At 36.2% G+C, this 21,237-nt stretch overlaps 4 protein-coding genes across 5 annotated transcripts; 1 reads left to right on the forward strand and 3 right to left on the reverse strand.

Moving 5' to 3' along the window:
- Window positions 1–6,211: 6,211 nt before the first annotated feature.
- Window positions 6,212–9,826, reverse strand: LOC126602101 (uncharacterized). The gene is made up of 6 exons (XM_050268925.1): window positions 9,676–9,826; window positions 9,434–9,571; window positions 9,172–9,327; window positions 7,715–7,974; window positions 6,775–6,872; window positions 6,212–6,686 (listed from the first exon to the last, which is right to left on the reverse strand). Exons 1-6 carry the CDS (start codon window positions 9,824–9,826, stop codon window positions 6,665–6,667), a joined length of 825 nt encoding a protein of 274 aa, XP_050124882.1. The 3' UTR covers window positions 6,212–6,664.
- On the forward strand, window positions 8,429–9,102 carry LOC126604602 (uncharacterized). Its single transcript, XM_050271892.1, has 2 exons — window positions 8,429–8,609; window positions 8,692–9,102. The coding sequence occupies exons 1-2, from the start codon at window positions 8,475–8,477 to the stop codon at window positions 8,959–8,961; spliced, it is 405 nt and encodes a 134-aa protein (XP_050127849.1). The 5' UTR covers window positions 8,429–8,474; the 3' UTR covers window positions 8,962–9,102.
- Window positions 9,827–9,959: 133 nt separating the features above from the next.
- On the reverse strand, window positions 9,960–10,502 carry LOC126602108 (uncharacterized). The gene has a single exon (XM_050268936.1). The coding sequence runs from the start codon at window positions 10,500–10,502 to the stop codon at window positions 9,960–9,962; it is 543 nt and encodes a 180-aa protein (XP_050124893.1).
- Window positions 10,503–11,148: 646 nt separating this feature from the next.
- On the reverse strand, window positions 11,149–15,964 carry LOC126604638 (uncharacterized). 2 transcript variants are annotated; one of them, XM_050271927.1, is made up of 3 exons: window positions 15,832–15,964; window positions 13,869–13,926; window positions 11,149–11,260 (listed from the first exon to the last, which is right to left on the reverse strand). In XM_050271927.1, exons 1-3 carry the CDS (start codon window positions 15,962–15,964, stop codon window positions 11,149–11,151), a joined length of 303 nt encoding a protein of 100 aa, XP_050127884.1. The 2 variants fall into 2 exon arrangements, 1 of the variants encoding a protein (XP_050127884.1); XR_007616703.1 differs by lacking the exons at window positions 11,149–11,260; window positions 15,832–15,964 and adding an exon at window positions 13,017–13,392 and having other exon boundaries at window positions 13,869–13,925.
- Between the last annotated feature and the right edge of the window lie 5,273 nt (window positions 15,965–21,237).

The raw sequence follows: 21,237 nt of genomic DNA on the forward strand, positions 1-21,237 counted from the left end.
ATATGTCTTATAGGTCACTAGAGGTGACTCCGACTTATATGTTAGCCATGACTGATGAGATATGTTATGAGATACCAATATGTCGTATAGGTCACTAGAGGTGACTCTGACTTGCATGTTAGTCATGATTGATAAGATATGAATATGTCGTATAGGTCACTAGAGGTGACTCCGACTTAGATGCTAGCCTATATATGGTGAAACGCTAGCATATATATAATGAATATACGTGATGATCTAGCATATGTGGTGAATACGTGATAAACTAGCAGACGTAATGAATATGCGATAAGTTAGCATGTGATTATAAATATGTGAAACATGACTTGAACTGATATATATATATATATATGGATATATTTATATTCTAATTCTGGAAATTTTACAGGCGTTGTAGCAAGAGGTTATAGAAATTTATATGGTTTCTATTAAAATTTTATCTACTGGGCTACTCACCTTTGTCTTGTCTTCACCCTCCAGGTCTTCTTAGCTAAGCCTTCTTATAGTCGAGGAATCATTGCGATTATTAGTCTTGGAGATTATTTCGAGGGTACGATTCTTAATTCACTCTTCTATACTTGTTTATGCTCTAACGTCAAGTGTGAAGTGGGTTCATTCTCACTCACCAATGCACTCTGGTATTTAGGCACTCTTAGGTTTAAATTTATTCACAATATTTCCACATCATCACACTTTATGGCTTCGTCACCTTCCAGGTGTCGGCCAGCACAGCTCGATTCGGAGTCCTAGTGGACCTTCCGAGTCGAGGTGTGTCAGTTTGGTATCAGAGCATGAGTTGGGCAGTATTGCGTTCATCACACATGTGATGTAAGCATTCTTGGTTCTCGAGTCTAATGGTTGAAACTTACCACCTTGTCAGATACGGAAAAATATGTAAGTCATTCTTAGGGTTTGGACAGATTTAATGACTCGTCGATCTTTAGAAGATTATTTTGGCGAGTGTCTTTAGATTGTAAGCAAAGAACATTTCTGCCAAGGAAAGGTGTGGAATTGAGACTAGTTGATGGTCCTAACGAAGGACTAACGTATCACTATTGGTGCATTGCCAGGAATTTACTGGTCAATCTCATCACTATTGTTAACCATCGTTATTAAACCTGTTGAGAATAGAAATCAAAAATAGTTTTAATTCCTTGGCGGTATCCAGGAGAATACAACCATTCCATTTTCATACTACATTAGTTTCTTGCATTTTTGCTCAAATCCTATTTCAAATTGGTGGTTTATGTAACAACCTTTTGAAACTTAGAGTTCTTTCGTGAAGCTTGTTGAATTCACAGCAGTCTTACCAATGTATAGAACCATTTGGAATGAACTATTTTAACTATGATTTAAAGTTAACGATTATCATCTTTGCTTGAAAATCGAATGACATTTCTCTATGGAGAACGTGTCTAAATTCTTTATAAACCTTAGAACTTCTTAAATATATTTATTTCTTGAAAAGAACATATTTATTCTCGAAGACTTCAGTTTATCCTATTCTATTTCTGTTGGAAAAATACGAGTGTCGATATGGAATTACCTTCAACCTATCGAGAAATGGGTTGAATTGTTATATGAATGGAGTTAGGAAGTACTATTATATGACTTTCAGTACAAAATATTTTGTACGTGTTGAGAATGTGAAAACCAATAATCATGATGTTGAACCAATGCTAGACTTACGTGTTGTTCAATTGGTGGTGGCTTTACCTAAGTGGAAATAATTTGAGACTTCACTTGATGAGTTTGAAGAGAATTCTCAGTTTAGGCGCACCTTGCCTTTGGTTAAAGTAGACATGGTGTTTGAGGAAATGAAGTCCAAATTGTATGGACAGCCACAGTTTCTTCCTTGTTGCTTTCAAAGAATGATGGCATTATGAGAGGGGGTGTGCTATCCACACACCCCATTTTACTTCTCACACACCCCTTGATGATTTCTGTCCGTTGATCTTCTTCAATTCATCCGATCCGACAACTGAAAATTCAAAAAGTGTGTGAGAAGTAAAATAGGGTGTGTGGATATCACACCCCTATGAGAGATGTTACTTTTGGATTTCTATACTAGTTCAGGTAAATAGAAATCAGACCGGATTACTATTTGGATGTATTTATATTTCATCGTATTGCATGTTTCACTCCCAGGTTTTGGAAAAATCTTTCCAAGGGTTATGAGTACTAGATTTTGTCTAGTGTCACATTACCACCTTGATACTAGGGATTTGTCTAAATGAGCTATTTAGAACCTAAGGGACATGTTGTATGTTATTCGTTCCACAAGTAGTATGGTTCTCACATACCATTATCTCTATTTTAGTTGTTTGTAACTATGGTTACAATTTTGGTTTAGCTACGACACCATTGAAGTTAATATAACGAGATTTTATACACAGTGCATAATTGATAGACACTTACCCTAGGTTGTGTGTAACTGTGGTTACACTCCTGCTTTTGAGCATGACATTGTTTGAGGTATGGTATAAATATTTATGCGCAGCATGTGATAGTATTGTGAGCAGATATTTGAATTATGAAGATTGTGACATGGGAAAATTTATAATATTAAGTATGATGTTTGAGAAAATAGTGCAAGAGCATGATCGAGGCTATGTTTAGGTGATGTATGCATATTTCCCAATGAGGGGCAAGATGTTAATATTGCGCCCTTAGAGAAATTATCTACTAGTTTATTGGGACAACGGTGAGTGTCAAGATTGCGGGTTGCAGACCGTAATATCAATAACATAATCGTTGGATTGTTAAGCAAGTGGATAGATATATAGACCTTTTATGTGAGTATACTTATTTATTTAGTTACTTATTTATTATATTTACCTATTCAAGGATTGGAATTTATCTTAAGGTACGACACTCATATCTTCGAAGTATGAGACACTACAAGTACGTAGGAGGATGAAAGTTGAGTTTGGAAACATGAGGAATAATTACATTCCGACCGCGACGAAATACTTTTCTCTGTGGCACAAATGTTCTAACTTGATTTCTGCTTTATGTATATATGCCTTATACTCCTATATTCGAGTGTGGTATAACCATGATTTTAAATTTCGGGGACGAAATTCTTTAAGGTGGGTAGATTGTGACAACCTGCCCCAGATTTTATTAATTTATGAATTTTAAAATATAAAATTACGAAAACACCCTAGAGAAGAAGGTTTTGACTCTCATTGACTAGCTTGTGGTGAGATGTACTAAATATTCTTTTAGCGTATTCTTGAGGTAATCGACAATACGAATGAGTATGCGCAAGTGGAAGTGAATTTGGAGTGACAAACCGAAAGTATTTTGAAGAAATAACATTTTTAATTATATTATATTATGGCATACTAATTAAGAAGACAAGTGTATGTGTGTGAGTGGGTGTGCGTGTGTATGTGACGGGAAAGAGGGAAGAAAAAAGGAAGAAGAAGAAGAAGAAGAGGAGAGAAAGAGAAGGGCTGCTGCCCAACCAGAAAGAAGAGAGAATGGAGGGACCAATTAGAGGGGGAAGAAAGGAGGAAAAGGAAGGAGAGTGAGGAACGGGGGAAAATGAGGGGGGGAACGGGTACCCAACCCGTGACCTGTGCAAAACACGTCCACTCCTCCATATTTTATGATGGTTTTCCACCGGATTTCTCATGAATTGGACCAAGTCATTACTCCCAATCATCATCTAACCCTTCCTTTTCCCATTATCACCCAAAATTGGAAGGAATTTGAGGGTAATTGAAGGGTTTTTCAAGGTAGTGTGTCAGAGGTGGGGTGGCGGCAATCCACCATTTCTGAAGCAAATCCCATCAACCACCACCACCATTAGACCCCCTTTGAACCCAAGAACAAAGCCCAAGCAGTGGTGGAGGCGTCGTAACACATTTGGAGGTCTAATTGAAGCACACCCAATTCTAGGGTTCCGATGGGTTTTGATACAATTGGAGCCTTTCAAAGCCAAATTGGCCTTGGTCAAAGGTATGAAAGTTGTTATACTCATTGAGATCTTCAAATCTGCAAATTTGGGTAATTTTTAGAAATAGTTTATTTTTCCGACGAGTCGGGGCTGCCAACCGGCACCTATGGCGGCGAGTGCGGCGACGCGTGGCCCGAGGGCTGCCAATGCTATTTTTAGGGTATATAAGATGCCTTGAATTCAGTTTTGAGAATTAAATGATGTAGATTGATCGTTAGAACCAAAATTCTCTAAGATACGTTAATAGGCCATTGTATGAATTGACGATCCAACCATTGGATCGTCATCAAACTTTAATAGGTTATTATTCATAATATTTGAGGAATATAGGAACTTACGGATTGGGAATCCGACATACGGATCTCCTCAAATTGGATATGTAAGTTCGTAAAATAAAATGTTAACCGCCACTTGGTTTTGGCAATTGGCGGAGATCCGACCGTTGGATCGTTCCGAAACTTTAGTATGTTATTCTAGAAGCATAATGTGGATCCTTGGAAGTTACGGATCAGAGATCTGTTTTGTATATTTGCTAGAGCAAATTGCGTAGACTTATGTGCGATGTAAGTTATGTATTGTATCAACGAGAATTCTAAGATATGGTTTGATAATTGGTCACAGGCGCCGATCGTTTGTGATGCCTAGATGTTCATCCTAGGTAGTTGTAGCGCGGACTCCAGGCGAGTGGATCTTTCCTTGCTCATCTTATGTTTCATGATTTATAATTCTATAAATGTTTTTAAATAAAACTGAGAAATTTATGCCATGACATATATATATATATATATGTTATAAAATATTATGAGATGGTTGAGTTTAGATTTCATCATGATATATCCATGTGTGTATTACTATAAATGATTATTGTGAACTACGAATGGCTTCATCCCTGTTAGGGTACGTAGGCAGTTTAATGAGACGTTAGATGCAGCCATATAAGAAATGAGATTAAATAATCGAGATCATAGCCTTGTTTAAGGAATTGAGCAATGTGTGTGGGCTTTTGGTTTTAAGGATACACACACACACACACACACTTGATGTTTTTCCCAAAAAATGCAATTAAATGATTTATACTTTAAAAATGCCATGCCTATTGAATAATGCTTAAATGATGAGTTGAATTGTTTGCATATATATATATATATATATATATATATATTATATATATATATATTATATAATTGTGGTACTGTGAACGCTCTGAAGTGCAATGGTGAACACAGGACACACAGGTAAGTTCAGGTAAGTTCAGATAAGTTTAGGTAAATTCAAGTAAGTAAACGATATTAGTGGAACGGTGAGATATGTGATGAGATATGAATATGTCGTATAGGTCACTAGAGGTGACTCCGACTTATATGCTAGCCATGATTGATGAGATATGTGATGAGATATGAATACGTCATATAGGTCACTAGAGATGACTCCGACTTATGTGCTAGCCATGATTGATGAGATATGTGATGAGATATGAATATGTCGTATAGGCCACCAAAGGTCACTAGAGATGACTCCAACTTTTGTGCTAGCCATGATTGATGAGATATGTGATGAGATATGAAAATGTCATATAGGTCACTAGAGGTGACTCCGACTTATGTGCTAGCCATGATTGATGAGATATGTTATGAGATATGAATATGTCGTATAGGTCACTAGAGGTGACTCTGACTTATATGCTAGCCATGATTGATGAGATATGTGATGAGATATGCATATGTCGTATAGGTCACTAGAGGTGACTCCGACTTATTTGCTATCCATGAATATAGGTCACTAGAGGTGACTCTGACTTATATGCTAGCCATGATTGATGAGATATGTGATGAGATATGAATATGTCGTATAGGTCACTAGAGGTGACTCCAACTTTTATGCTAGCCATGATTGATGAGATATGTGATGAGATACCAATATGTCATACAGGTCACTAGAGGTGACTCCGACTTGCATGCTAGTCATGATTGATAAGATATGAATATGTCGTATAGGTCACTAGAGGTGACTCCGACTTAGATGCTAGCCTATATATGGTGAAATGCTAGAATATATATAATGAATATACGTGATGAGCTAGCATATGTGGTGAATACGTGATAAACTAGCAGACGTAATGAATATATGATAAGTTAGCATGTGATTATAAATATGTGAAGCATAACTTGAACTGATATATATATATATATGGATATTTTTATATTCTAATTCTGGAAATTTTACAGGCATTGTAGCAAGGGGTTATAGAAATTTATATGGTTTCTATTAAAATTTTATCTACTGGGCCACTCACCTTTGTCTTGTCTTCACCCTCCAGGTCTTCTTAGCTGAGCCTTCTTATCGTCGAGGAATCGTGGCGATTCTTAGTATTGGAGATTATTTTGAGGGTACGATTCTTAATTCACTCTTCTGTACTTGCTTATACTCTAATGTCACGTGTGAAGTGGGTTCATTCTCGCTCACCAGTGCACTCTGGTATTTAGGCACTCTTAGGTTTAAATTTATTCACAATATTTCCACATCATCACACCTTATTGCTTCGTCACCTTCCAGCTGTCGACCAGCACAACTCGATTCGGAGTCCTAGTAGATCTTCCGGGTCGGGGTGTGTCAAAAGTGACTTGCATATTTCTCTTGAGCAATATCATTTATCCATTGGTCATTCTTGTCTTTGTGGATAGCCCCCCCAATTGTCAATCACAGAAAATGGTTCTCTTTTCTACTCCTCATATTCAAAACAAAATATAACAAACATGAGCATATCGAAATTACACACTAAATTTTGATATGTAATTTAATTTCATTACCTTGTGAGCATTCCTAGCATGTTGGATGATGGCCCTGCCCTTCCCTTGTGATGATACTTTTGTTTCTTTTGATTATCAGCATTTTTCTTGGAAACATCCTACATTAGAATGCCATTATGAGGACTACTTGTAGCAACATTATAAATAAGAAGAAAATGAAACACCTTGAATCCATGAGTGGTTCTAAAGTATTTATCATCACGTCACTCTTTTGGTCATGTTCACGAATATATGGCATGATTTGCAATGTGTAAAAATTTGATCTCAAACTGACATGGAGTTGAGAAGTCATTGAAATTACTGAAAAGGCTCATAATATTCATGGGTCATTTTCTAAGTACGTTAAAAGAATTTAATTACCACAGTGTGAATTTGAGGTAGTGGATTTATTTTGTTTTTATTATTTTCTTTACATTTCTAAGAAGCTCATGTGTTGATCTTTTTTAATATAGTAAGAAATCATATTGTAGACTATGATTTGTAGGAAAAAAAAATTAACAAAAAATAAAGAAAATGTTCTACAGAAACATACCAAAAAGCATAAATAAGAAACATGGCAAAGTGCTACAGCAAGATAGCATAAATAAGAAAATGTTCTACAGAAACATACCAAAACGACTTCACTAGTGTAAATATTATCACACAGCTAGTGCCAATGACTCACTAGTCTCTCATTCCATAGTGACTTCTCAAGCAGCTTAGCTCGTCCTCTCGTAGGTGTTTCACATGATAAGTAGTGCTCATGCAACCGAAACCTAAACTAGGAGTACAACTTCCCCATCTTCTTATTCATATAAGCAAGAATCTTCGAATTGCACAGGTCTACCTCAAACAGTATCTAAAATCAAAATAAATATATATATATATATATATATATATATATATATATAGATGAGTGGTTGAAATTATTATGACTAAGTTGAAGTAAAGTCAAACTCACTAGCAATGACTCCTGCAATTTTTCCTTAGCCATAGCTGGAACCTTCATCCATCTCTTGTAACACACCAGTGCATCACTTCGAACAAGAATCCCTATTTCAAAAGTGAAAAAAGCTGACACACCTGCATCAATTGGTACTTGCTGCTTCAAATCAAAGATGACTAGCATATTCTTCTCGTTATTGGCCTTTAAAATATCATGGAGGCGTTTCCCAGATAACTTTCCACGTGTCTTTTTTGCAAAAAAATCAAACTCTGTTTCTGGAAACGAAAAACAAATATTTATAAAGTGTTGTCATGAAAAATGTAGATTTTCTGGTTTAAAGTTTCAATGTATATTTCATGTATGTATTGTACAAGAGTGAGATTAGGTATATATGAGAAGAGAGAGGGAAAATAGATGGGAAGGATGGCTGCAGCAAGCAGCTGACAAGAAAGAAGAAGGCATGTTGCCTACCTAATCTAAACCTTACACAAAGACATTACCCCAATCGGTCTCCTCTCTTAAATCAAGGGAAAGTTGATTTACATACCCTTACCCTAAATATTACAATGAGCCTTACCTAGAGATTTACCCTAGGGGTCACCTTGGTAGTAGACTTGAAAGTCACGAGTGGATATTCCATATGCAGCATCACAACAAAAAGACATAAGAATTATTGTACAATTGTATATATCATGTACAACTGTACAATCAAATATAACTCATCTTGACTGTTTTTGGCATATATAACTCATCTTGAGAAATAAAAGTGGCCTTAATGCATTATGTATGCCTTACAACATCTGACCCATTCCTTTCTCTGAGACAGGTTAGAATCTATAGGGAGAAGGCAACTGGTCAAGTATATGCAATAAAGAAGCTTAAGAAATTAGAGATGCTTCTGAGAGGCCAAGTATACCTTTTTCATACTTTTTTTTAATCTAATTTAATTTTTCTTCCCTAGGCTTCGTACAATTGGTGTTCTTTCTGTTTAGGTGGAACATGTGAAAGCTGAGAGGAATCTACTTGCTAAGGTTGACAATAATTGTATCAACAAAGTTTATTGTTTGTTCCAAGATGAAGAGTACTTGTATCTAATTAAGGAATATCTTCCTGGTGGGGATATGATGACTTTATTGATACGCAAAGATACATTGACAGAAGATGAAGCTAGCTTTTATATTGGGGAAACCGTCCTAGCTATTGAGTCCATTCATAAACATAATTACATCCATAGGTACATTGATGTTATTTTGATTATCTGATTGTATACTTGTACATGATATATACATATGTAGATGCCCTGTTATCCAATTCTTATGTCTTATCATGATGAATGATTATACAATTGTACGTGATATATACATATGTAGATGCCCTATTATTTAATTCAAATGAACAATACTTTGACCAAATTTACAACATTATTACTATAATAAATATTTATAAAGTGTTGTCATTTAGAATTTTAATACCTGGGTCATTGTTTGCTAGTTCTTCAGGTGATTGTGATAGTGATGAGGGTCGTCGTGGTGGTGGTGGTGGTGGAGCTAGTGGTACAAGTGCATCATTTGGAGGAGGAGGTGTACGATCCCTTACCATTTTCACCCTCTTTCCCCGTTGCATTGGAGCTAATAATGCAGATAGTCAAACAAAAAATAAATTATTTTGGCAAGATTTATGACAACTTTACTAAGATAAATATTTATAAAGAGTTGTCATTGAGTATTTTTATACCTAGGTTATTATTTACTAGTTCTTCAGGTGATGGTGATGGTAGTGGTGGTGGTGGAGTTGGTGGTACAGGTGCATCATTTGGAAGAGGTGGTGTGCGATCCCTCACCATTTTCACCCTCTTTCCTCGCTGCATTGGAGCTGATAAAGCAAATAGTCGAACAAAAATACATTACTTTGGCAAGATTTGTGACAACTTTACTAAGATAAATATTTACAAAGAGTTGTTTTTAGTATTTTTATACCTGGGTTATTGTTTGCTAGTTCTTCAGGTGATTTTAATGGTGATAGGGGTCGTGGTGGTGGAGCTGATGGTACAGGTGCATCATTTGGAGGTGGTGGTGTGCAATCTATCACCCTCCTCACACTCTTTCCTCTTTTTGTTAGAGCTGCCATCTAAATAAAGAAAAGACACAAGTTAGAACACAATAACATCACAAAATAATCTTATATTATAAGCATAGCATACAAACCTTTTTATTTTAGAATATTAAAATTAACGTATCATGCATGAATCTTACCAAAATCATTAATCATAATCATTATATGTATCAGTTGTTTCACCATCTTCATTGTTTCCAAATAACAAGTCCTCATCCTCCTCTTCCTCATCCTCCTCATCCTCCTCATCTTTCTCCCCTTCCTCCTCCTTATCTATCTCCACCTTCACCTCATCCATTTGTTGCCCGATTACACCAAGCATTCTTTGAATCTCTTCGTCAACATCAATTAATTCTGGATCAATGTCTTCTCTACATAATGATATAGTACCTTCATCATTGTCATCTTGAACCAGCCGTATTGAATTATCACTTCCATGCTCATACTCATCATCATCTTCATCATTTTCATCATCATTATCATCATCATCTTTCTCAAAAACATCCCAAACATGCCTATGTTGAATCTTCTGCATAACTTTCCAAGGATGACCCAACTTTAAATCATCAATATAATATACTTGTTGTGCTTGTGTAGCTAACACATATGGGTCACTATCATACCACCAATTATTTACATTCACCAATGTAAGATGAAATCCTTGAATGATCTTTTTTCCTTTGGTATCCATATTGTACCAATGACATTTGAAAAGAATTACCTTAAAACCTCTTGTAAATTGAACTTTAATGACATTAACTAAGCTGTCATAAAAGTTAAACGGTTCACCATTATATGATCCATACGTCATTACCCCACTATTTTGTGTTGTGCGGTTTTGATCAACAAGTATGACCAAATATCGAATGTCATTCACATACACCCTGTGTATTGGATAATAAGTCGATCATGACCTTGGGCTAATGAAAAAATTGCTTCACTTACCAATCTAGGTTCTTGAAAATATAATGACCTGACTTGCTGCCTAAACCATTCTAGAAACAACTGTCTATGCCTCTGTTCTACATTAGCATGATTCTGTCTTTCCAAAAGTTGGATATGCTCACTACATAAATATAAAAAATATTAGTTAAAACAATGGAATTACAAATATCATAAGTGAATCTTAAACTATTAAAATCACATACTTTTTGAAGTCTTCAATTTCAACACAATTGTCTAAGATATACCAATAAGCTATTTATATATCTTTTCTCGAAAGTTCAACCATTACATGACCTCCAATTGGATGTGCTTTCTGAGCAAAAAATGAAAGGAGTGCATTGGTACCATCACCATCATTGTTTATTTCTGGTCAAGTGAATTCCGTCTCAACATCACATAAATACATAGCAAAATGTTGAAGATTCGTATGCCTTGTGCGCTTCCACAATAGAGCATTTAGGTCGAGCTTTGTTGCGGACAGATTTCTTATACGTGCCTAACAATCTAAAAGTTAAAGTATTGTTACTATGTAGAAAAACAAACTAAATTAAACTAAAGCAAACATGATGACACATTACCTTTCTACAGTATACATTCATCGACATCCAACTGATCCTACTAATTTAGCTTCTCGTGGAAAATGCACAGTTAAATGAACCATGGGAATGAAGAAATCAGGCGGGAATATTTTTTCTAGTTTTCACAATATGAGCGCAATGTCTTCTTTCAACTTATCGAGATCAGCAACAGAAAATGTCTTTGCACATATTTGTTGGAAGAAATTTGACAACTTAACAATTGGTTCATATATCTGCCTTTTCAAATGTTTTCAAATACCCATAGGAAGTACATGTTGCATCAACACATGACAATCATGGCTCTTCAAACCTAGAACTTTTCCTTCACTTACACACACATTTCGTGAAATACTAGATGCATAACCATCAGGAAATTTAATTGATTGCAACCATTGCAAAAAATCTTTACACTCGAAAGGCTTGAATACATACTGAGCTGGTGGCTTATCCAATTTATTATTTTCATTCAATTCCAATTGCAAACTTTCCTTGATATTCATGTCTTTTAAATCCATAATCGCCTTGAGTGTGTCCTTTGATTTCTCCGTATTCAACAATGTCCCAATCAAAATATCAAATGTGTTCTTCTCAATGTGCATGACATCAAGATTATGCCTAATCTTCAATTTTGACCAATATTTCAACTCGAAAAAAATACTCTTCCTTGTCCAGTTTAATTCTTCAGCATTTTGCTTCCTCTTCTTGTCTTAATTATCACGATGCTTACCAAACGTGCGAGGAACATTATAATCTAATTGATCAAGTATGTCCTCGCCTGAGAAATCTCTCGGACAATTTCTCATCTCTCGACGACCATTAAAGAGTGCAATATTCTTCCGTCATGAATGATTCATTTGTAAATAGTGACGGTGTCCAATATGACAATACTTACTTCTCAACTTGGTGTATGACCCATCCTCATTACATACTGGACATGCCAACTTACCGTGAGTGCTCTAACCTGATAAATTTCCATAAGCAGGAAAATCATTGATGGTCCATAATACAGCTGCACGCAAATTAAAAGTACATGTAGCCATCTTATTATAAGTTTGAACGCCACTTTCCCATAATTCCTTAAGCTCATCTATTAATGGACGCAAATATACATTAATCTCATTTCCGAGTGCATTAGGTCCAGGAATTAACAAGGTGAGAAAAGAGAATGGCTTTTTTATACATTTCCATGGGAGCAAATTATACGGAAACAAGACAACTGGTCACATACTATAAGGCTTGCTCATATCCAAAAAAGGATTAAACCCATCAGTTGCAAGGCCCACTCTAACATTTCGTGGGTCTCGAGCAAAATCAGGGTACATTTTGTCAAACTCTTTCCAAGCAATAGAGTCTGTTGGATGCCTCATTGTGTTCACATCATTGACTCTTTTATCCTTATGCTACCTCATGCCTTTGCTCGTATATCTTGACATGAACAACCTTTGCAACCTTAGTTTAAGTGGAAAATACCGAAATACTTTTCTCGGAACTTTCTTTCTTTGCTTACAAGCACTAGCCTTATACCTTGGCTCATTACACATTGGACATCTATCTTTCTTTTCATGTTCTTTATAAAATAATGCACAGTCGTAGTAACAAGCATGGATATTTTCATACCCCAATCCAAGACTTCTCAATATCTTCTTGCACTCATAGAATGATTTAGGAACGTGGTTGGGTTAGGGACACATCTTCTTCATCATTACTAACATCTTATCAACTGCCCTGTCCATCGTATGGTAGTCAACTTTGTTGTGAATTAATTCCACAACGTAGGTCAAAATTGTATATTCATTGCATCCAGGGTATAGTTCCCTTTAAGCTTCATGAAGCAACTTCTCATAATTATTAAAATCTACCCTATGAGCATTAGTCACCTCACCTATATCTTCATCATCATCATTATCATCCAATATTTGAAATGCATCATCAATCATATTGACCATGTTGCCATTAGGATTACTAGTCTGCTCATCATTCATAAATCCTGAAGTTTGTCCTTGCACTTGATGGATTCGGTCCCCATGATATATCCATGTATCATAATTCATATCCATACTGGAATTCAACAAATGGAGATGAACATCTTCAACAGAATGAAAAAATATGTTATGGCAAACCTTACAAGGACATGATATCTGATTATTCTGGTTCACATGGTGACGAGCAACATCAATGAATGACTTGACCCCTTCTCTATATTCCAAACTAAGGAGATTTCGATTACAAATCCATTGTCTATCCATGATGTCCAACTGTATTTTAACACAATATTAACTTACTAAGACTTATTTTTTAAACACTATATGTTTTAGATTAAAATAATTTCGAGTAGCTAGATATGGAATTTACATAAACGAGGAAAAGATATATTAATTTCAACAAGATAGGATACATGTCTTTCGTAGAATGTGTGTGTGTATACATAAAAGCCATATGATATTATTAAAGTGACAGAATTAATAAAATTTGTATCCTAAAACTCCAAATATTGTATGCATTAATAAATAAATAAAAAGTATATAGATTGGTACCTGATCGTTCTATTCTCCAAAGTATTATAAAATGTATCTTCCCCTCTGTGCTGATTCCATGAAAACATACGGCAAAACACACCACATACAAGTCAAGGGTTCGTTTTGTTGCTAATGAGAGAGTGAGAATTAAAATACTCTAATGGTAAAAAAACAAATATGCAAAACTACAGTCCTGCACTCATGCCATCCCATGCAATCCAAGCAAATCACCAAGTACAAGAATACTCCTTACCTACCATAACTATCTTGTTATTAACCACCATTTTCCAATTCCGTAGTGACCATATATCATTACAAGCTGACTTTTTCTCAATTCATTGTGCCTGCTTCACAAATCAAATTATCACTATTTATTCCTTTTTTTCTACTTCTTCTTCCAAGTGCAAGATAACCCCAAGGGGTTGCGGGGTTTTTTTTTTCTACCAATTAAGGCCCTCCTTTCACCACCCCTAATGGTGGATCATCCATTTGAACTTGAAGCCTAAATCTTTTTCATCACTCTCATTCACTCTCCTTCTGGAAAGAAGAAAGAAGAGCCATTGAGCTAACAGGCCAAATTATACTCGCTATCATAAGAAATTCATGACATTCACATATGCCCAAGTTATTGTACTTGTTTTATAAGAAAGTCTGCTAGCACTAATGAAGCATACAAGAAAATATCAAGCCTACAAGTTTTCCATGTCAAACATATAAAGCCAATGTGAAACTTACTATATTAAGCCTACAAGCCAAAACCAAGCTATAAGCAATGCATAAGATAATCCAAACGCATGGTCTAAACAAGCCTATCATTTAGACGACGACTAAAATAAGTTGCTAGAAAAGCTACAAATACAAGTTTGTGATGCTGTAAATGTTAAAGTCATGCGCATGCTTAAATGATTATAGTGTTTATATATATATATATATATTTCAGTTGATTATTCGAGCCATTTTCTTGTCATTGTCATAGCTCTAAGAATCAAAGCTACAACAGCTGCAATAGTTGTGCAGCTTTCATGAAAACATTATGAACAAACACCATTAAGAAAATAAGGAAAATCTTCTACAATCATCCACCGAATAGCAATCACGAGCACTACATGGAACCAACACTATCGTGAAATTTTAAGGCCCGTTACCAAACAAGATAGTGATCAAAACTATAAATACTGAAACTGGTAAGGATTCGATCAAATAAGTAAAATAATAAAACTTTAAGACAATAATCAAAGGCTAGCACTATCTTTCAACCAAAAAAGGCCAACGATATCTGATTTATGATTTGGAATTTGGGAGAATAAAATCTTGGATTTTAGGGTTACAAGTTTAGAAATTGCCATAGTTCATTCAAACAAAAGTTTAATTATGTGCATAACCGAAAACAAAATTAAGATAAGGTAAGACCTTACCCAATTGCAGCCACCAAGTTAGATGCAAGTATTTGGGTGTTGAGGAGAGTGACTCATGGCAGTGAGGCAAATCAGAGTGCAATGGGGAAAAAAAAGGTGTGATTTGTGGGAGATGAAGGGGAGATGGGTGGCCACCGATGATGGCAACCACCGGAGAACAAAAGAGGGAGATGAAGGAGTGGGGCGACAAGTGACGAAGTGAGAGTGGGTACTCTTTCTGTTTAGAAAACCAAAGGAAGGTAGACTCTGTGGAAGATTAAAGGAAAGATTCAATTATTTTATTTTATGTTTTAATATTTGGCTTTTATGAATAATTTTATATATATAATCAGTGAGGCATCTTTTGACACACCCCAACCCAGAATGTCCACTAGGACCCCGAATCAAGCTGTGCTAGCCGACACCTGGAAGGTGATTAAGCCATAAAGTGTGATAATGTATAAAATATGAATAAATTAATTCTAAAAGTATCTAAGTACACAAGTGCGCAGTGAGCGGGTCTAGACTCATTTCAGGCGTGATACAGAGCATAAGACAAGTACAGTGAGCAAAGATAATAATTATACCATCACAAGGAGCCACCAGAATTGGGAGTGACAAAAGTCCTCGTCGATACGGAACCTTGCTACTAGAACCTGGAGGGGTGCAAGGATAGAAAGTGTGAGTGGTCAAAACAAAGATTTTCAAAGTCATTTCCATTATCTAAGGTAGTAACCCCTCACCGTAAAACCTATATAGTTTCTAGCAAATCATACTACGTAGAAGTATGGAGTCAAAAATATACTAACGGTAAACCCCGAAGTATAATACTACTTAGCAACTCATTAGCAATATAAATAACCATGTGCTTAATAAACCATATTAGCACGCAAGCCGGAGTCACCTATAGTGACCTGTATTACTCATTCATATCTCATCACATATCTCATCAATCATGGCTAGCATATAAGTCGGAGTCACTAGTAGTTACCTGTATGACTTATTCATATCTCATCACATATCTCATCAATCATGGCTAGCATATAAGTCGGAGTCACTTGTACGACTTATTCATATCTCATCACATATCTCATCACATATCTCATCAATCACGGCTAGCATATAGGTTGGAGTCACCTATAGTGACATGTACGACTTATTCATATCTCATCACATATCTCATCAATCATGGCTAGCATATAAGTCGGAGTCACCTGTAGTGACTTATACGACTTATTCATATCTCATCACATCCATTCATTACTAATTACCATTCAATCATACCAACATTATACGCTCACCTGAACTTACCTTAGCCTCCGCATTGGTGTGCAACACTGTGCAAGGTTGTACTAAATCACATACTAAAATGTAAACTAATTATGGCATGGCATTTATAAAACATAAAACCACAATTTCTCATTTCCTCGCACGTTGATTTATAACCAACATTTATTCACCCAAAACATAGGGTTAAATCTCACGTTTTTCACCAGATTCCTTCACATTGCTCATTTTCCCAAACAAAGCTTTTGTCTTGATTATTTAATCTCACTTATTGTATGGCTGCATCTAACGTCTTGTTAAACTGCCTACGTACCCTAAACAGGGATCAAGTCATTTGTAGTTCACAATAATTAATTGTAGGTAACATGCATAAATCACTTTAGAAGCGTTTGTGGAACTATCAATTATATGCCTATAATAAAAGGAAAAGACCCACTCACCTGGAGTCCACGTTATAATTCTCTAGCACGTGCATCGAGGCATCCCGAATGACTGGCGCCTAGAACAATTATTGAATCACATCTCAGAACTCTTATCAATAGAATACGTAATTCACATAAAATACATCCTCAAGGACATTCTAAAATAGTTTGAGACTCATTGACCATCAGTCAACAATCGATCATAGTTCGATGGTAGGGTCTACAACCCTGTATAACTCAATTTGGAAGATTTTCAATCCGTAACTCCTAAAGATCCACATTATGCTTCTAGAATAACATATTAAAATTTTATTACGATCCAACAGTTGGATCTCCGCCAATTTCCAAAACCAAGTGGCTGTTAACATTCTATTTTATGGACTTACAAATCCAATTCGGGAAGATCCGTACGTCGGATTCCCAATCCATAAATTCCTACATTCTTCAAATATTATGTACTACAATGTAGCAAAGTTTGGTGATGATCCAACGGTCGGATCGTCGATTACTATTCTAATCAAGTGGTGGACCTTAATGAAACTTCGCCGGATTTTGCAGATTTCGCTGATTTCCGGGCAATCTTTAGAACTCCATATCTCACTTGTTTCTCTACCAAATTCAACCCATAATGTACTAAATCGAAGCTAGAGAAATGTAGAACAAATTATACCAACTTGGAGTCGTCTGAAAGACGGCTGTCCGTGGGAAAACTAGTAACTCGCCGGAATTTCTAGGCAACATTTCAACGTCCATAACTTTGTCAATACTCCACGAAATCAAGTGATTCAAAAATGGAAATCTTAGTTTTTGATAAGAGGAAGCGATTGATACCTTTCTCGAGGTTAACTCACCATGGTTTGGCCGGAGAATGCATCGAAAATGGCGGAGGTCGCTGGAAACTGGGCAAACTTTAAATCGTTATAACTTTCTTATTTTTCAACCAAATCACACGATCCAAACATGAAAATTTATCTAATTGACGAGAAGAATCGATCTATACCTATGACTAAGGCCAATTTGACCTGAAAAAGCTTCAATTCTACTAAAACCGTATGAAACCCATGAATTTGGGTGTGTTCGATCCGACTCCAAAACAACTTCGTCGGCTTTATTCTAGGCCTCAAAAGGATGTTATGGGTGCTGGTGATGGATGTGGTTAACTTCAAAATTATGTGGTTCAAACCCAAAACTGACGCACCCCACCGTGCGGATTTTGTGAAATCAATGCCAAATCCCTTGATTTTTTGGGTGAAATAGGAAGAATTATCGAATGGCCTTGAGCTAAGGATTATTTTGACACCAACCTCGCCATCTATGGTGGTCGGAATCGGGAGATGGAACCGGGTCGGGTCACGGGTCATGGTGAACCCGGCCGATTCCCTCCTCTTCTTCTTCTCTCCTTTCTCTCCTTTCTCTCATCCCTCATTGGTCCACCCTTCTGTCTCTTTTCCTCATTGCTCCACTTATCTCTCATCTCTCTTCTTGCCTTTCCATCACAACCATCCATATCCTTGTCTTTAAATCTGGGCCACCCACGTGGCGCACCAAATTTCATTTAAAAAAAAATTTAGAGTTTTCTAATAATAACCAAATTATTAATATGCCCTAAACTTCAAACGTTAACATCTCCCTCGCTATAGCTCCAAATCACGTCCCGTTTATGTCCACGCGTCCGTAGCAACAAGTACTACGAGGATATGCTAAAAGAATAAATCATACATTTCTCTAACCGATGGTCAACGAAAGTCAAAGTCCTTACCTCTAGGGCATTTTCGTGAATTCACACTTTTAAAGTTAATAAAAACGTAAAATTTGGGACGGGCTGTTACATCTTTAACCTCACAATTGCGTATGTTATATTATTTAACATTATGTGATGCATTCTACAATTCGTCACAAATAAACTTTCATATGGGCGGTAAAATTTCATGCCCATTTATATGTGGCGAATCTGAAAGTTATATATGACGCATACAATCTAAAAAATCATCCTGGTCTCGCGAAAGTTTTTATGTGACGCTTTCTAAAATCTCCTCACTTATTCTCGTAATATATGATGAATTTTTGGGCGCCACCATAAATTCCGTCACATATTCCTTGTTTTCTTGTAGTGTATATATCTAACTTACAAGCAACAAAGTATCACACTGAGGCAACTAAGAATACACAAGTAGATGTACAACTAGTAAGTAGACCCAAACTTCTTATGCGACAAACAGCATCCATATTTTTAAATACTAGATCACAAGACATAAGCTGATAACTAACCTGATTACGAGCTGTAGTCAAACCCAAAGCTTAAAACCGAAATAGTTTTCTCGTATTTCACCTTAATTTCACCCACAACCTTCCAATCTTCGACATGCATACAGAAAATGAAATTAAAATTTGAAATCTAAAATCGATCCAAAAACTGAACCTTTTTGTTTTGGAAAACAAAGGTCGAGGTCCAATTCCAGCAGGCTTGGCCGTAAATTAGCTGGAAAACTCGCGGCTACCGTTTCTTAGATCTGAAATTGAGGCAATTCGGACAGGAAGAGGATTTTGGAGGTACAAGTTGACAGTCGTTGGTGACCGGTGGATGTCGACGCTGTTGCGTGAAGAGAAGAGGGAGAAGAGAGAGAGAATGAAGGAGTTGGAGGTTTGTGAAGGATAGAGAGAGGATTTAGCTTTTTACACAAAAGCAAGACACCTATCTCAAATTTGAAGGTCACCAGTATTAGGGGTGGTTTGGGAGTGAGGTGCTTAAAAAAAAACACCCATGAAAAAAAGTTGTGAGGGTTTTAGGTGTTTGGTAAACTGAAAAAAAAAAAGGCTTATTTTGGAAGCTGCTGTGAGAATAAGCTGAAATCAAAGGAAAAAGCTGAAGCTGTTATTTGCAGCTTTGGAAAACTGGTTTTTTTTCAAAGCACACAGAGCTACAGTGTTCCTTTAGGGTGCGTTTGGTACGCAGACGGGACGGAACGGGACGGGACGGGACGGGACGGGACGGGACGGAACGGGACGGGACGGGACGGAACGGGACGGGACGGGACGGAACGAAGGTGTAATTTTTGAAAAAGACATGGGGTATATTTGTCTTAAAATGGTAAAACATTGTGTTCCACAGACGTGGAACAAACCCGTTCCAGGGGGGCAGGTGGGACGCAAAAACACCCAAAATCTGTCCCGTGGAACAGCCCGTTCCACCCATTTTTGGCGCACCAAACGCGGGACGGAACGCCTCGTCCCGTTCCGTCCCATCCCGTCCCACGTACCAAACGCACCCTTAATGAAAAAACCCACTATCAGACTGCTTTTTTTTCCAAAAGCACTTTTACAAAAAAGTTTACCAAACACTCTGTTGATTTATTTCACAGCCACTTATTCTCACAGCACAGCCGCTTATTCTCACAACAGCTTTTTTTCAAAGCACAGCAATAACAAACCAGCCCTTAATGGTATCAGCTAAAAAGATACCAAAAAAAGCCAGGAGTGCTAGCTTTATGTCTATAGTCACCAATTGCAAATAGTGTGCAAACATTGATGTCCTATAGCCATAATTCTAGTAGTGAATTGCATGGGTCAAGGCCTAAAAACAAAGACTAGCTAACTAATTAGGTTAGGATGGTGCTAATCAGATGGTTTATTGTTTCTGGACGTTTGTAATGCAACATTCATTTTTATAACAAATTTCAATTCGGTTCGTTTAGTTTTAGACAGCACTAGTACTGTAAGAAAGTAAATAGTCCACCAATTCATTTTTATATACAAAGAAAGTTTGTGTTTGTCTAGTTATAAGGAAGGGTAATGCTAGTAGACTAAATTTGTAGACAAAATTTTATAAATTAAATAACATAAAAGTTAATAATTGAATTATTACTTAAATGTTGATTAACGTGCTTACTTATATAAGTGACACATCATTTGATTTGAAAAATTAATTTACAAATTTAGTCTGCTCAATAGTACCTTATAATTTCAATTCAACTCCAAGACAATAATGGACAATGGAAACTATTTAGTCATCTAACTAGACGAACATTTTCGTCCAAAAAGAAAATCTAACCAGACAAACATAATATTCCTATGAATGAGTATGGTAATAATCTAATGATTAAACACTTTTTTCCATGATCAGATATTTTTTGCAATGAAAGATCCTTGAATATTGCTGTATAAGGAGGATAAGAATGAACAAAGTATTTTCTTACAAACAAAGCGATTATTCAGTTGACTAAACGGATCTGATTTGGATTTTTAAGTTGGTATTAGACGAATTACTCCTTGAATAACCTCACAAAA

This window comes from Malus sylvestris, chromosome 2, assembly GCF_916048215.2.
Source record: "Malus sylvestris chromosome 2, drMalSylv7.2, whole genome shotgun sequence".
Lineage (NCBI taxonomy): Eukaryota > Viridiplantae > Streptophyta > Magnoliopsida > Rosales > Rosaceae > Malus > Malus sylvestris.